This window comes from Convolutriloba macropyga, chromosome 2 (genome assembly GCF_964194025.1).
Source record: "Convolutriloba macropyga chromosome 2, txConMacr16.3, whole genome shotgun sequence".
NCBI classification, from domain to species: domain Eukaryota; kingdom Metazoa; phylum Xenacoelomorpha; order Acoela; family Convolutidae; genus Convolutriloba; species Convolutriloba macropyga.
Window position 1 is genome coordinate 23,675,204 of NC_134469.1, and position 17,480 is coordinate 23,692,683.

Sequence of the window (17,480 nt, forward strand, 5' to 3'; positions counted from 1 at the left end):
TGTAAGCTAGTCTCAAAAATAAGAGAACGCCTTTTATTTCTACTTCAACAAAAATTTATCTAGTTAGCGGCTTTGTGTTCTAAGTATTGGTTTTTTTGACTTCGGTACACGAGTTTTCAAATTTTTTATAATAACTTTCGGATACTATGTTTCGTAATTTTGATTACTTTTGAGATCTTATCAAAGTTTCCTATTATTCATAGTTCCCATTGGCTTAGAAAAGACGTTCAATGGATCATAGATATTTTTTCAGAGAAAAGTTTATGGTTTGGTGGACAATATGGGTTTTCATTTTGTGAGTGATTTATTTGTGTATCTTTTTCTCTTCTTTCAGCACATTCAGATAATAACAGAACCCAATTATTTTCAAATGTGGCCCAATTGAACTTATTTATTCTTTCAGGATAAATTGAGCTGAATAAAGATATAAAAAAACTGATATAAAAAAACGGATCTATTCCGTTTAGGCCCTCCCAAGTGTTTTTATGACCTCCAATTACAAATTATATGTTGTCATATAGCACTTTACTATGTAAAAAATAGCACGTGCACCTTAGCGTCATAAAAGACTTATTCTAACTAGGCTGGGTGGGCCGAAACAGAATAGATCCAAAAATACCTAATTTTCAGATAATAGCTAATGATTTTAATGGCTTCAATAATTTGTGTTTTGCAAATTGTTCGTATTTTTTTGGGATTTTCTGTCCGTTCATATGGCTTAGTCTGAACCAAAGAGAGGTCTCATTGGTTTTATAATAACCTTTTGTAAATTTATCAAGATTTTTTGTTAGAAGCTAAAAATTTTTTAGACTTTTGAAATTATTGCGTTTAAAAAGTGTTGATTCACTTTTGATTTGAACCTCATTTTTTTCTTTTTGTCGACTTGTTACCTATTTTCATTAAAGAAAACATGCAGCTGCTGTAGGGTTAGGTGAAAACTTTTTGGTAAAGTTTTATCTGATTGCATTTTGACGTTTTTACTAGGTGTTTTGAAATTTAGATATAAGGGTTTCTGCCGTGAAATTTTTGGATTTGCTTATTTTTTTCTTTGTTGTTTTTTCTCGTAGTTATTTTAATGGCAGATCTGGTGAGCGTTGTAACAACGCATGCCATTATGTAATCATTTAGTAGTTTGGTTGTAAAACGACTTTTTAGACTCAAATATCTATTTTTGTTATCTCTTCCTTTGGTTGACAATTAAGTCAAAAATGTAGATGAACTCGAGTCGGAACATCAATTGCGAACGCATATTAACGAGCCGCCATGTGCTCGTATATGCTTTCTCTGCAACTTACTCTGAAGCAGCCATCATAGGATTATTAAAGCGTGCGTATCGACTCATTAGCAATCTATCTCATTTGGGTTCAAACTGCTGATTCTATTTTAGCTGAAGTCGTTGAAAATAGTGAGAAAACATCTTACAGAAAGAACAGAATATCAAAAAAAGAATACAATCCAAATTTGCCTAATTATATTAAAAGGAGCGCAATCGAAACAGACTGGATTGATGACGCGTCTACAAAATTTTTTTTCAGTTGTAAACACAATTTTGGTCGTTGGTGATATTGGAAATCATTGTGGTGGTTTTGTGTTTGTGTGAGAGTGCGTTGTGATTTCACTTTGACACGTTATGATCTTTCAATTGGTACGACTCTTATTTTTCAGAATGCATAGAAAAGTTCTAGATTTGTCTGTCGAAAAATTATATTTCACAAGTTTCTTCACAAGTTGAGGTGCCGGACCGAAACTGGTATGTCCATACCGTCCCAGACGGAAATATGTTGTCCAGACTTTTGTGGGTTCGCCAGACTTTCATGCGTTCACCAGACTTTCGTGCCTTCATGTCCAGGCTTTAGTGCGTTCACCAGACTTTCGTGCCTTCACAACGCTTTGGGCGTCCATTTCCAGACTTTTGTGCGTTCAAAGTCCGAAAAACTGCATTAGCACATACTCGAAAAACTGCTTACATACTTGAAATTAACATATTTTATGCATTTTATGTGTACATCCTCAAAATCATTAACTGGTTGAAAATGTTTTGAAAATGTTTTCCGCAAATTAAAAAAATCCTTGCAAAAAATCTTTTGGCTATATATGACAAACAATGGCCTGTAGGGTATGAATTTATTTTTTTAAATCTACAGCTACAGTCTGTAACACAAGAAATAAAAGTTTTAAACATAGCGCAAAAGACTGAGTCCAACTCTTTTCGCTTTCGACATATTGCTATTTATTTTGAATTCATGTGAGTTTCGTCACTGAGCTTTGAAGGCTACGTGAGTGGGTACTCTGGACTAAGAGTGCTATAAGTCGTCTGATAGATATTAGTCATCTTAACAAGGCTGAAAAAATTAGTGCCTTCGTGTCCAGACTTTTGTGCGTTCATGTTCAGACTTTCATGCGTTTTTTGATGTTGCCAGACTTCGGTCTGAACATGCTAGATTCCGTCTGGGACCTCAAGCTGGGTAGATGGTCAATGTGATAAAAACTTGAAACCATGATTAGTGGCCAATATTAACAGTAAAATTGTACGCGAATGCTTAATTGGCTGTTCTGTCTATCCAAAGCTGATAAGCTTTTTATTTTATAGAAAAAATTGGGCCCTGGGTGTTCTGAGGTAATTTATTTTTCATCAGTGGTTGAAGAAATGGTCTCACGATGCTCTGAAATATAGAAACCAAACATTTCCTTAAATTGCTTGGTATTTTAGATCACAGATCTGTTCGAATGTTTGCGTTCTTTTTGACGTTCCTAAATGTCTGAAGCAAGCGAGCTCCTTACTGGTGGAAACACAATTCCATGGTAGCACGCTGTATTCCCTTTATAGATTTGAACAAACAATGGATCTAAAATTTAATCACGTGACAAAAAGACGGATGCATTTCTTCATACTTCACTCTGACATCCTTCTTATGTATTCTTAAAACGCGTACTGTGTCACAAAATAACGTATTATTATTATCCCTTTGAAATAAAACTTGGTTACTGTTTTTTTGATGGAGCAGTTATGAGGTATATTATTAAGCGAGAAGAAGTAGCCAACAGGGAGTTTAACCGGCAACAACAAAAGATAAATTAAGCCGACATAAATCGGCCGCGCACCAGTTGTAATGATTTGCCGAATCAGTGATTTTTTAACTAGATTTGTGGACCAATAAGATTTAAGCTAGAGACTAGTTTTCTTATTTCTTCCCCGACGGCTAAACGCCCGGTGAGCCAAATGTTCCTAAAACCAAATTGGTCGTAAAAACCCATTGAAAAATATTTTGCTAGTTGTATTTGTAATAACTTCTTTAAACAATGGTAACTGTCAATGAATATAAAAAATTTAATATACATTTCCCCCTAGGAGCATCTCTGAAGGCCATCAGGCTGCCATGAAACCTTTTTCTAGTCGGGGACTTTTTTGTTCAATTAATTTATTTGTCTCCTTTTTCCTGATGCAATTAGGGATATTTTCCGTCGGTGCCCCCTCCCCGATCTGCAATTAGAATTCAACAGCCCAGACCCTAATTCCTTAGTATGTCAGTTGCGATCCGTCATGTCTCAATATTTGATATAGTGAAAAATGACATGATCAGAGTATAGCAACAATAAAATACAGAATTGACATATGTTAGCGTGATCCGGAAAGCTATTCAAATTAAACTGTCGGGTAATTTTTTATCAGGTTTCGTGGCCGAAACTGAAGATCATTGTATTACTTTTGTAATATTATAATCATTTCTTTTCAGCTACTTCACTGTTTTATATTACGTTACTGTAGTTTTCATAATTTATCTCTGAAAATTTCAATCAGTCAATAGTCGGAACAAATTGAAGATTAGTTTGAATTTAATCATTTTCTGCCATGAATTCTCTCTTTCATCATTCTTTCTTTCCAATGCTTGAAGACATCCTTTTGTCTTTTTTTGGTTTGTTTTTATAACCGGTTTTGCGTTTCAAAGCTATCATGTCTTTTGAAAAAGGGGATTACAATTTTATTAGACCTGAAAGAATCTAGCTTTGTTTATCACTGTACTCTTCTCGCAAAAATACCATACATTTTGCTTTGCATGTTTGTATGTTTATGTGTGCTCTTACCACGGACACTGAAGTCCACAATAAAGCGCTTTAGCAAAACGTTTTTACGTATGCAAAATTTTTCAATTACATTTTAACTATTTATTACTATGTTTGAATCTTTACAACAGACACGCCATATTATACAGCACAGTATAAATATAATAGCCAGAGGTCAACAAAATTCATCTTGCTCTGTAGGAGTCAAAATTAATTTTTAAATGATGCCAATTTTTTTTAAAATTTGCTGCGGTTATAATAAAACATAATCTTTACCAATAGCGAATGTCTGATACCGACTAATACAATAATCTCGGAGAAAAGCTTAGTACATATCATTTATCACAGCCAGGTATCAAAAGGCACGATATTAATTTGATTGGTAGTTAATTTGAATTATTGTTCATCGACTGTTTGAAGTTTATGCTTTCAATTATGTAATACGTAAGCAATTTTTATTCAGAGAGTACACTATAGTACTAAGATGGTACTGCATATTATGATGGTACAGTTTTTACTCTCAGTGTTACCTAATTATAATTAGCCAAGGACCCAGAAACAACTTCATAATATGGCTGCTACAGTAAGTAAAACATCTCTATAATACGCTTTGTTGATAATCTTCATCGACACATAATTTGTTCTAGTTAATTTTTTGTCCTCGCTTCCCATATATGAGGCAAAGTACAACGATATAAGTTTTTCTTCTCCGCATCATAATACAAATAAAACTTATTTGTTTTAGTCTGGTTAGTTTTGTCTTCATTGTTTTGACATATATCAAAGAGCGCTTAATTTTAGTTGCACACGGCATTTTTTTCTTGAAGAAGGACATAAAAATATTGTTCAGACCAAAGTTTATCTTGGAACAAATTATTTGTCAGCTCATCTTTACCAATTCTACCAATAATAAATAGTTTGGCACAAATTATATCTGATACCGATTGAAACCTATCAATGGAATTTTGATTTAATGGTCACATACAAGAATTCACAAATATGGTTTTGGTAAGCACAGCTAACTTGAAAAATTCAGATTTTATTGAAATAACTATTGCATCATTCTTATAATAGAAATTTTGTTTTTGTATCAGAATTTTTTCAGTTCACAATTATTGAAAAAAAAGTTATTTTTCATATTTCTTTTCCACTTAAGTTGATAGACTTCATAAGCACCAGTCATTGTTTTTAGAAGAGGTTTGATAGGTCAAACAGAAAATTTTTTTAAAATTAACTGTTGAAAATTTAAACCCGCCGCTTTAGAAAAATGCATTTTTTAAAATAAACAATAGAATGCATTTAAAAATAACAAGCAATAGAGAACCACGCATTATTAGTTATTTAATTTGATGAAAATTTGTTTTAGATTTGGAAAATTCATTATGTTTCTTTGACATCTTGTTTAATTTAACTCAAAATAATTTTTGAACAACTCCTTCAATATTATCCTTGACCTTTGTCATATAATAATTTATTCGAGTTCTTTTTTTGTAGTCATAATAGAGTTCAATGAATACCATTTAGCTTTACCTTCTAAAACCTAGACCTTTTTCTTGTGTTATTATTACTTGTTCACATAATGTCAACTTCCTTCTTTGTTGGAATGATTGTCTGACTATCTGTTGTTTATGTGTCTAGTAAATCAGCATTTCATTCTCTTGAGTTTCGCAATTCGCGCTTGTCAAATTGCTGAATTAATAGCAAGTCTTCATAAAACTCCTTTTCAAAGCGATGCTTGAAAAGCAAATCGTATTTTGCTAGGCATTCTCCGCATTGAAATTTCTCTCGCGCACTCGGAATAGGAAATCAGTACGCAATTCCAGTGACGTACGATATGGCGAAGTCAGCAAACACCAAAGGATTATCGCTGGGGGTTGGTGCCTTTTGGGACAAACCAACAACAGATGCCCTCAGAGTGAGAAAGTGGAGGGCGCAGTACAAACTTGCTCTGTTGGCGAAAAAAAACATTATATCGGATACTTTGCTTGGCCCACAACCAATTTTTGAAAAATTCAATAGAGACGACAAAAACACGCTTTAATGATACACTTTTTTATTTAGTTTTTAGAAAACAAGACGCAAAAGCCAACGTTTTCCAGTCCCTTTAACCGTTCTAATGCTGCTGCTAAACCGCTAAATGCTGGCTTTGCGAAATTCAGGGTTTGAATGAAAATGGCTCTTCTGTGTTACATTAGCAGTTCCTTCTTTAATTGCTCGGAAATCTGCTCATGCGTTTGAGTCCATATATTTTTCTGGGACTTTTTTTAAAATTGGGTCATAAGGATTGATGTATTTTCGCTGACTCGGAAACAAATTTTGCGAGATGATATACATATTCTAAGTTGATTGACGATGCTTTGATGTTTCTGGCAAAATCAAGGCTAGAATCAGAGCTCCTTTTGAAATACCTGGTTTTGAATTCTTACTTCAGTAAAACTAGATGCCCAAAGTGCATCATTTTTTGCGCCGTGGCCTTTTGATCTACCAATTTGCGATTGTCTTCTTGACTTTCTCGACTCAGTTAATGTAACGTTAAAAATACAGCCTGAAATAATCAGGCCACTTAGTATCTAGTCCATGGTTTTTGGAATCTGGCACACATATCACTTTGACCATAAAGGCCCACTACAAGGCGGCTCAGCAATGTGCGATGGCACATAAAATTTCGACCCCGCCCATCCACAATTTTGGCATAATTGTCTACCAAATGAGGAACAGATAGAAAACCCAAAATTTATTTTTTGGGAATACAAAAAACCCAAAAAGCACAAGTAATCAAAAAAATTGTGTATGAACGATAAGATAGCCTCCAAAGCAAATAACCTAGCGGAGTAAAATTGAAGCATTAAATTGCTATGATATGCCAATATTAAGAAAGCGAGTCAAGACGAACAGCAAAATCAACAACAACAAACAATAATTACATCAAAAACTTTTTGTCCGTTTTAAAAAACAAAATTTATTAACAAAATCAACATACCGTCAGATGAACCTAAAACTAAACAAAAAACTTAGGAATCACCAGAAAAGATATGCACCAGTCCATAAAAAGGTTTGGTAACAATTAGACAAAAAAGAACAAAAACAGTGAAGTTAAAAAAAAATTGATTTTTTTTAAACAATTAACTTGAAAGTAATTAAAACCATTAGAAATCAAGCATAATATCCCAAAGTTTTACAATTGCCAATGCTTCTATAGAAGGGCATCAGGAACTGTCCTTATTCATTTCTTTAAGCGGCTAAAAAGAACAACAAAAAACAACAAACAAAAATTCAATTGAAACTTACCAGAAATCGCTGTCAAAACCGTCAAGCCAAATTTCGGCCCTCAAAATATATTCGTTTGCGTCTTCTTCAAACACCAATAACGCAGTATTTGGCCATTTATTAGTGAGACTAGGTAACAGTAGACAAGAAAGAGAAAAGGGCAAAAATTTGTAATAAATTTTTTTTCCGAAACAAAATTATGCCCAAGGTCATGAAAAACATTAATTAAAAATGAAACAATTCAACAGGGTCGTTTATTCATCCAAAGGAATTCTCTGAGACTTGCAATTATACAGAATCTCTCGTGCGTCTAAAAAAGAAGGACAAACATGACAAAAATCAAATTAGTTTTTTTTTTACAAAACCGGTGTCGAAGTCAGTAACGTCATAACGCATTCTTTAAAAAACAGATTTTGGGATATCAATCCCTTTTGACACCTTCCTTTGACACCCATAATGTCATATTTGACCTGTAATTAACGAGATTAGGTACCAAAAGAAAAATAAAAAGAACAAACTTGCGAAGTTAAAAAATTTTTTATTTTTAGTTTTGGAAAACGATTGTTTTCCAAGTCATGAAAGGCATCAGCTATCTACTAATATCAGAATAATGCCTGGTCTATTCTTCCATAAAAAGCCATTGGAACCTATCACTATACAGGAAATTTCATACAACTGAAATGACAAAGTAAAAAAGACAGTTGAAAACAAAAATAAAAAATTGACTTAATTTCTTGAAGAAAGAAGTGTCGAGGCCGTTAAAAAGATGATCTATATCTATAATGATTTTAATATGTTCAATTGTTTTTCGTTTTGAACGCTAGCAATGTGACATAAGAACTGTCAGTAATGTGATAATGTGACTGGAAAACCTGAAAAACTCGCAAATTTCTGAAAACAAAAAATATGAAATCTAGTAGTATCAAAGCCAGAAAACAATAACTTTAGGCTTAAAAACGCAACCGAGACCAGGTCTCAATTCATTAGAATGAAGAAGCATTCTTTCTTTGCTAACACTAAGCAGCAAGTTGACCAAATTAAGAAAAAAATGGAGGAAAATGTCATTAAGCCATTATTTATTTAAAAATCAATTATTTTTAAAAGTTGAAACAATCCTAAACTTTCAAGTAAACAACTAAATGCATTAGTTTGGAGCTGTTTAGGAAGCCAATTGGTCCTATCACTCCTGAGCTTTCATTTGATATGTTCTGTTCTTTATAATTAAAAAAAGGTCTTTTTTCAAAAAAAGACCGACTGATTGCAATCCGAATTCTTTTTGGATTGTAAGAGTCAAAGAATGACCAAACATTAGCCCTGCTAATGCTTATTGTCCGTTAGGAACTATTGATTTTTCGAATTTTGTAGATATAGATAATTTGTTAGTTAAAAACTCAAAAAAAAATTCTGCATTTTTCATAAAATACGAGTAAAGCTAGCAAAAAACGGCAAAGTTTGAATTACAGAGTACTCCCAGCGGAAGTTGAAGTGGGATTAGCCCCCTTGTGAGTCTACAAAGATTGTGTTAGTGTTGTTTTGGGGTGTAGTGCCGGCAACTTTTATCAAAGTGGATTAAAGTAGCTTATTTCGTGCTGTTTTTGATGAAAAAGGCAGAATTTTGAAATGTTTATGAAATTTTGAAATGTTTATTTTGAAATGTTTTACCAAAAAACTCAATCAGAATAATCAACAGGGCTTGTTTGTCCTTAAAAATAAAATTTACGAAACTATTCTTAAAAATTTCATCAAATTTTAGCAAAATTGACGAAAAATTAGGCAAAAATTTCGGAAAATGTGAATAAAACAACGTGAATTCACTCTACTTTTTTCAAAAGTTTAAACCTCGATAACTCAGTGTAGAAAACTAATATTAAAAAAATCTTTTTAATTCCATATTCTACGCTGGACGAGCTTTCTAATGGTACCAGTCTCAACTCTCTACGATGAATATATCGATCGGCGAAAATTGACTGAACAAAAAAAAACATAGCAGGACAAGTCCTGACGCACAATTCAAAGAATTTTTATTGAGTAAACAGAAAAACTAGACCTATATTGGACTATGAGTGAATTCAGAAAAGCATTTAAAAAAAATCAGAACAAAAAAATAAGAAATAAACAGAAAATCAATGTCAAAATGCCGCATGTGAACAAAAAAACCACTAGCGAGAAATGACAATTTAATTCAAACAAAAAACTAGGCCTAGAATGAGCTTTGAATGGATTGGGAAAACTATTTAGAAAAAATTCCAATCCAAAAAATCGAAAAAAAAACAGTAAAAATGAGAGTGAAATAACTGCAGGTGAAAAAAAAACCACTACCGAGAAACCGAAGTTTTGTTCAAACACCGTTTTCTCACTCTACTTTAAAATTAGAGCGAAAAAAATTCACGCCGCAAAACCACTCGCTTTTCGCTCCATTTCCTGTTTTGGCGTGACCAAAATCACTACTCCAATTTGACTTCAAAAATCACGAAAATATGTGAACAGATCTTAAAAAAAAACATAGCCGGAAGAATTCCGGAAACGACTCGAAGTGAAAATCCATTTAAACGCCATCCAACTACTCATCAAACAAAACGTGCCCTCACTAATTTATAATCATCTTGAAACAAAGTCATGAAACAAAAAAGTAAAAACACTAAAATCAAATCTGTTAAAATTTGATAAAAAAAAATCTGATCAAATTTTGTTATAAATTGAGATCCCGAAAAAAACTATCGCTGCCAAAATAACTTCATCAAACGAACTAGTACTTAGAAAAACCACTTATGTGAATTTTCAAAAAAAACTTGAGGCTAAATTATGAAAAAAAGCTCAAAAACAACTTTCACTTAAAAACTGGAAAAAGTTACTATTTTTTAAGATTTCAAAAAACATATAAATCCAAAGAAAAATTCCCTTCAGCCAATAGGGTATCCAGATGCTCACAAAAACAATAGGCAATTCATAGAAGGCAAAGAAATTTTGGCTAAAAACAGAAAAAAACGAAAAACTGCAAAAAAATTAAGAAAAATAGTTCCAATTTTTGCAATTTTTTTGTCATATTTCTCAATTAAAAAATGATTCTTACGCACAAAACTGTAACCAATTGTTATCATAATATTGCTCAAGTAGGAAGTGTTTTTTCAATACCCATTTGAGCCAGTAAAACAAAATAATCGTCAAAAAAACGCAAAAAGTAGCCCGAAAATCAGCAAAATACATTGAAAACCACCGAATTATCGTAAAATTCATATGGATTTCCAGAAACCGTCAAACCACTACCAAAACCAGCGTAAAATTGAAACAAAATCATAACCAAACCTCTTAACGAAAACAAATGATAAAAAACTGCTTCAAAATGCCGCACGTGAACAAAAAAATTTCGCTCGCTTAGAGAAAATTTTTTCACACATCAATTTCTCGCTCTCTCAAAAACAGCGGTATGAACAAAAACCACTCTTTTCGCTCCGCTCTTCTTTTTTGCTGTTCAGCAGCAAAATCACTCCAAATTTTTTCACGCGTTTCATTTCCCGCTTCAAAAATCACTCCACTAAAATTGATTTTAAAAAAAGGACTTCTCCAATACTCCTCTTCGAGTCGTAAAAAGACAGCGCCCCAATAGAATTCAAATTCTTTGAATTGTAAAAAACCCATTTGAGTATATAGTTCCTCCCCCCTCAAGAGGGGTCGGAACAATAAGCAATATGTGCCTCTTATTTCTCCATTAACTATAATAAAGTTGCAGTGAAATGCAGTAATGGGATAAAAATTAGTTGAACCTTTGCGTATTTTGCATCGGTGAAAAGGATATTGTAATACTCTGAAACGTATTTTTGAGTCTGTTGCTAGTTTGATGGAGTAGTTCTGGTTAACTGTTAATACAATGCTGGAAAAGGAAGAGAAAAAGAATTTTCCTCTCCTTGATCTATTTTCCTGATTTCTGGACTGTAGTCTGAATATTTCTCTTCTATCGTGGTGACGTGCCTGATATTTTGCGTGAATTTTCGAATTCGTTGTTTTACCTGTTCCACTTTTGAGACCAAGAACTTCAGTTGCAATTTTTTTATTTAGGCGGCAAATAAGTATATTATTTATTAATTTAATTTTCGTGATTTTTGTTGGATCAATAAGCCAAGTGGTGAAGAGAGAACACGTCCAAGTATTAAACGTATCCTATTTTCCAACTAAACTATATGCTTTATGATGTTTTTAATCACTCTTATGACGGGATTTAATCATTTCCCTTGTCTTGACGTAATCCTTTGAAAATGAGCAAATGGTTGTAAGTTTTGCAGTGCGTGCTCAATGTATTTAGCAGTAGTGCAATTTTTGGGTTTTTCTTCAATTTCATGGGTAACAAATGTACATGCGATGCATGTGTCGAGCATCATTTGGTGTCCTGTTTTACCATTTAGAATATTTAGACTTGTTGTTCAAGTGGTCGGTCTTTTTGATCATCATGCTTCACTAAATGACGAAAAAAATTGGACGATGGATGGCGGCCTATTTCAATGCAGAGTTTCAGCACTTTTTTCCTTCGTTTCTTAGTCGTACTGTTAAATCTACTCGAATTTTGATTTTCAATTGTAATCGAACTCACACTTGATCGACTGAGCTTATTTTAGCGGATGAAGTGTGATGAAGTACTTGCTTGGTGTTCTGAGTAACAGTAGTGTATGCGTTTATTTTCTCTCTTGATCTGTGTTTGTATTTGACCGTGTAACGTTCAGAGCGTAGATGAGCTCAGGTGACGATCTCACGATGTCAGGCTTGTCAGGATTGTTTTCCAGTACGGTATCAAGTTTTCTTTCGACCCGTTTGCTAATTTAAAGTGATTTTTTCAATTGTCTGCTCCAATCGGAGGTTAAAATGCTGTTTCCCAAAAGTCTAGGTTCATGATTGAGTTAAACAGAGTCCATAAAAATAAATATCTTTTGGCGGAATTGTTATTATGTATGAAAATACTAGGTATCGTTGTATTATTTTGTCTAAATTTATCTATAATATGTATTTTTAATTTTTTTTAACAAAAACAAAAAATTTGGTTGAACAGTTACATTTGAGAACAACTTCATAGTCATCTGAAACGTTATTTTCTTGTTCAAAGAGTTGAAATAAGTTCTAAAACTTTTTATCCGTCCATCTAACGGAACGCGTTCATGTGATCTGACCAGTTCACTATTTTTTCTTTGAATTTTTTGCCTTTTTTCCGGAATTCCACTGGTTGTTCCAATTTTTCCAGACCGGACAATTTAATCATTTTCTTTCTTCTCATATCTTCCCAAGATTTTGAAAAACGTATTTGACATTTTCACTGCTTTGATTTTTGGGTTTAATTGTAAAAAAAATTGAAGAGAATTTTTCAATTAAAAGTTCAGCAGGTCAAATTATATCTCATTAGAGATCTTTTGAGCTGTAAATTCTTCTTCGTACACAGCAAACCCTTATATCCTATTTTTTTATTTATTCTCTTAGGTGGTGAAGCTGGAAAACAGTAGAAATCAAACAGCAATTGAATTGATAAGTGACATGAAAACTGAATAAAAAGTACATTTCATGATTTTAACGGTATTAGACTTTTTATTCAGATTGATCTAGTAGCACTTTTTTTCATTATTTCGTTTAATTTTGTATCAAATTTTAATTATTGGCAAGGAATATGTCCAGATAATGACAAACAAATTTTCGGTTTTATTATTATTCCGTTTTAAAATGAAGTGCTTCATGGTGCAATTGTGCTGTTTGGTTAAAAAAACTATAGCTTCTGTTCAATAGCAATATTTTGTCTTTTAAATAAGTATCAGAGTTCAGGAAAAACTGCTGGTTTTTGTCTGACAGTCAGCAATTCTGGTAATTGCAAACTGTAAAAATAAATTTTTACTTTTTTGCAGGACAATGCGGGAATGTCTCTAAGATCCGACGCTTCTTTCTGTGGCAATCTAGCATTAACATCATATAACTCTTTTTTCATCATAAGTCTGAAAAATATATGATTCAATGTAAACGCAAATCTGTAATTCAACATTTCCTATCACACTTTGTTACAAACGTAACCTGGAAAAACATATTTTAATGTTTAGCGACTTTCCTTTTTCCTTATAAAATAATATATCTCTTCAGAGTTTTGGAAACGTTGTTTATTTAACCTCTGTTTTTAGTTTTGTTCTCACAAATTTTTGTTTTTTTATTTGTTTCACGAAGAATTTGGTACATTTTCTGAGTACAGTCAATTTTTTTCAGCTATCAACTTGTGACTTTTCTTAATAGTTTGATTTGCTCCATGCTAAAGTATCTGCATTTTCATTCCAATATTAAAAATTTGATATTCCTAAGATTCAAAAACTCTTAAAATATCCACTTTTTTGTTTGGACTTGTCGTTGGTTCTCACTTTTTTTAGCTATGTTGTTCAAAACAATTTCAAACAGTTCTGAAAACATTTGAAATGTGGAATTTGCATTGTTTTGTTGATACAATTGTCTCCAATAGGACGATGCAATTCTTTTATATATTTCAGCTCTTGATATATTTCTGCCATCTCAGTAAATGAATTGTGCTTTTTTACATTATCAACTTCGAAAGATGAAATAATTACCATTGAAAAATAGTTTTTTTTCCCAAACATTTGCTCAGATATTATTGTATCAAAAATCTGATTTCCTTTTATTAAGCAAAGATCAATAAGTGATTCATTTTTATCTTTGATTCAATTTGGTTGACTTTTGTTTACTATCTGTTACCCATTATTGGAAAAAAACTTTGTTAAATGTTTTTTTAAGAGAATAATTTAAACTGTAGTCTCCGAACAACACGAAACTTCTGATTTGGTAAAATGGTCGCTGAAGATTTGCGGTAACCTGCAAGCGCGCATTGAGTGATAATTGAGTTAAAACCTGCAAGCGCGCATTGAGTGATAATTGATTGTTAAGGAGACGAGTAGCAACTTTGATGTGTTTTACATTGGGGTGGAGGAGGCGAAGAGTGCTCACTTGAAGCACTGCCACGAGGCCACCCAGTCTATCATCTCAAAGGCCAAGAAGGACGACAAGAGGAGGAGGAAGTGCATGGCCAAAGTATTTGTTCACAGTGTGGAGATATACTTCCCACAAGAGACACAACAGGTACAACAAAAACGTACATCCCTTATTTTGAAGATCAAAATCCAGAAAAGGAAACATGCATTGCTTTGCCATGAAGCGCTTTTGGAGTTTGGAACTCTGGAGCTCGTCTGGGGTTGCCCAAGACCCCATACTTGTATATTTACGGTATCGGGTCTACCGATTTAGTATTTTCCCCATTATTGCTCCCGTGAAATTATAGCCCCTACTATGGTTTGTTTATGGTAATTACAATTTGCGTGGTTATCAAAAATCGTTCTTCAGTTTCGTGTTGCAGTTTTCAAATAAAAATCTAATTCGAATCAAAAGTTTGAATCTTGTCTCGGGAGATGTTGTTTCATATGCTTTCCTCTCTTTACGGTAATCGGGAGACTATGCCATATATGATGACTATGCTTATTCGGGGGGGGGGGGGGGGGGGGGGTGTTGTTATTGGAAGGACTCGACTCTAAGACTCCCATTTTTAAATTACTCGCTTGTTTCAGAACTCGATGAGGATTCCGACGCACTTCATGCAAGTGACGGGAGTTGACCCTAAGCACCGCAAAGTGTGCTTCCTCTGTGTAGCTGGCAAGAGACGCAACGGCTTCACCGACAAGGTTGGCGTTTTCACCTTCCTGTGCGACAGTATTCCACAGGCTGAATCCTTTGTCACTGCAATATCCCGCGCTTTCCAACTGGAATACCAAAACTGGCATCAAGGCCTCGTAAAACACGCCAATCACAAACAGATTACTCGACGTCCAACTTCAGAGATCGTGGGACAACCCGGAACCTCAGAACCCGACCAAATTGTACGACACAGTTCAGTGTCACACCCCAACGATCGTCATGGCAATCAAGTTCCCATACCAGCACCCCCTCCCGAAGTTGCCCAAAACCCATCCCAAAAGCCGGGCCTGTTTAAGATTAGTAAGAACAAACGGGCGTCCAAGATTGTTGACGAGGCACAGCATCAACAGAATCAGCATTCCAATGGTAGAGAGATGAATCTTATGCATGATTATGGAGCTCATGTTGTCCCGAATGGGAAGGCAAGTCACGAGGAGAATCAACTTCCCGAGAGTGTGATCCAAGAACTCCAAGAGAGACTGAAACGCATGAACAAAGCTGAAGATGATGATCAAGGTTAGTCAACTGCATTTTCTGGATCTTTTTGTTTCTTGAATGAGCAAAATATTTTTTTTCAACGCAAAAGTTATCAAGTGAAAGAATCTAGTAATTTTCTACTGTGTAAGTAAATTTTTATATGCAAAGAATCATGAAATTTACCGAATGCCAAGAGCAAATCCAGTGCAGAAAATGCATGCAAAGAAGTTTCACACCTGAGATTAATTGTAAGATTTAACGTAATTATATCGTAAAATTCACAAAAATTATTTTGTGGACTTGGAAAAGTCTAGGAAGTTTTGCAGAATACAGAAGAATATATAGAGATGAACAAACTTACCTTGAATATAAACAAAAAGAATTATCAGTTCCAATTTGAGATCATTTTCTAATAAAAACGAAGTTTCCGACACACAAAAAAGTGGCAGATATCTTGGTATTCAAATCAACAGGATCCTTAATTTTGATGAGCAGCTGAATTAAAGTGTGCTTTTAAAGGACAAAAATATGACAGAGCAGGAGATCTGCTAATGAAGACAAGAATTCTATCAACTGAGCTTATAATAGCAAAAGACTCATTAATCAAATTTCTATATGACTATTCAAACCAGAAAATTGTGAAAAGATTCACAGGCATATGCGTCTTCAACATAACGCTCCAACAAATTCAAAATTAGACAGGACAGATTGTCAAAACTAATTTTGGAATGAATTCAATTGTTCGTCAATGCGTACAAAATGGAAAAGTTACAATTATTGCTTTGTTTAGGAAAAGACGTTAAATGATTTTTTTGTTCTCACAGCATGAAACAATTTCTCTGATTAGTAACGTGGCAGCTTTATTTTTAGGAAGAAAACATTTCGAAGAAATTTATGTTATGTGATTTTTCTAACAAAAATGAGTGATGTTTTTAAATTTGTACTAGATTGAATTGAAGTAATGTTTTATTGCAAGTATATTTTACTCATGGTTATATTTTATTTTACTGGCTGCAACAAAAAAGAAAAGTAATTGAATACATTTTTGTTTTCTATATGTCTCATTTTTTTTCTTTTCCCTGTTCTCCATTTCTCTTTATTTTTTTCTTCATTTTTTTCATCATTTGATGGCTTGCGTGGAATTTGGTTGTTTTCGTGGTTCATGGGAGAGACGAACATTTATGATCCGATATTTAAGAAGCAAGAGTCCCCGCGTATTATGTTACCTTTTTTATGAGTAAAGCTGACCACTGATTGTGTGAGTTAATAATTTATCTAATCATTATGACTTTTTCTCGCATTAGGGTCACATTGTTCTGGCTAGCCGACAGTTGGATTTTTGACAAATCAACTGCTTGCAAATATCTGCTATCGGAAAGAAGAACTATACGTTTCAAGGTCTTCCAAACTCATTCTGAAAGACCTCCGAAAGACGAAAGCCAAGGATGAAGGCCTGAACAATATGGTTTTAGAAACCGCCGTCGTAGACCACAGAGTTTTTTTTCTAATTAAAGGTGAAACTACGTTGCATTCAATTTTTGAATTAATTTGATCTCACAAAATAGAACCACACACATGTTCATTCAAGTATGTACATTATTTTAGTTTTTTTATTAATTGAAGGTGCCTGTATTATCAATTGTTGATGGAAAATTCACAATAACTTTGAATTGTTTCAGAGCGAACGGAAGTGTTCACATTGAGAATGAAAACAAAGAAGTATCCACACTTGATCACTGACTGAAGAGATCTCTGTCAACTGGAAACGAAATTTTTTATTTACAAATTTGAAAATAGTTTAATTTTAAAATCAACAAAGCAAAAATTGGTAACGCAAATTTAAGCATCATTTTCTGTCTTTTTCTATTCCGTAAAAGCGTAACAATTTAATAATAGTTGGTAAATGATTAATGTTTATTCATATGGCGATATTAATCCGTCATTTTGATTCCCCAATGAGTACG

General features: G+C 33.4%; 2 protein-coding genes across 4 annotated transcripts in view; one reads left to right on the forward strand and one right to left on the reverse strand.

Annotated features, from left to right (window-relative positions):
- Positions 1-17,480, reverse strand: part of LOC142358300 (bridge-like lipid transfer protein family member 3B) — a 381,846-nt gene that overhangs the window by 332,944 nt on the left and 31,422 nt on the right. The gene's annotated exons all lie outside the window — the stretch shown is intronic.
- On the forward strand, positions 3,936-17,372 carry LOC142335200 (uncharacterized). Its single transcript, XM_075383585.1, has 4 exons — positions 3,936-4,645; positions 14,239-14,430; positions 14,913-15,555; positions 17,196-17,372. The coding sequence occupies exons 1-4, from the start codon at positions 4,634-4,636 to the stop codon at positions 17,258-17,260; spliced, it is 912 nt and encodes a 303-aa protein (XP_075239700.1). The 5' UTR covers positions 3,936-4,633; the 3' UTR covers positions 17,261-17,372.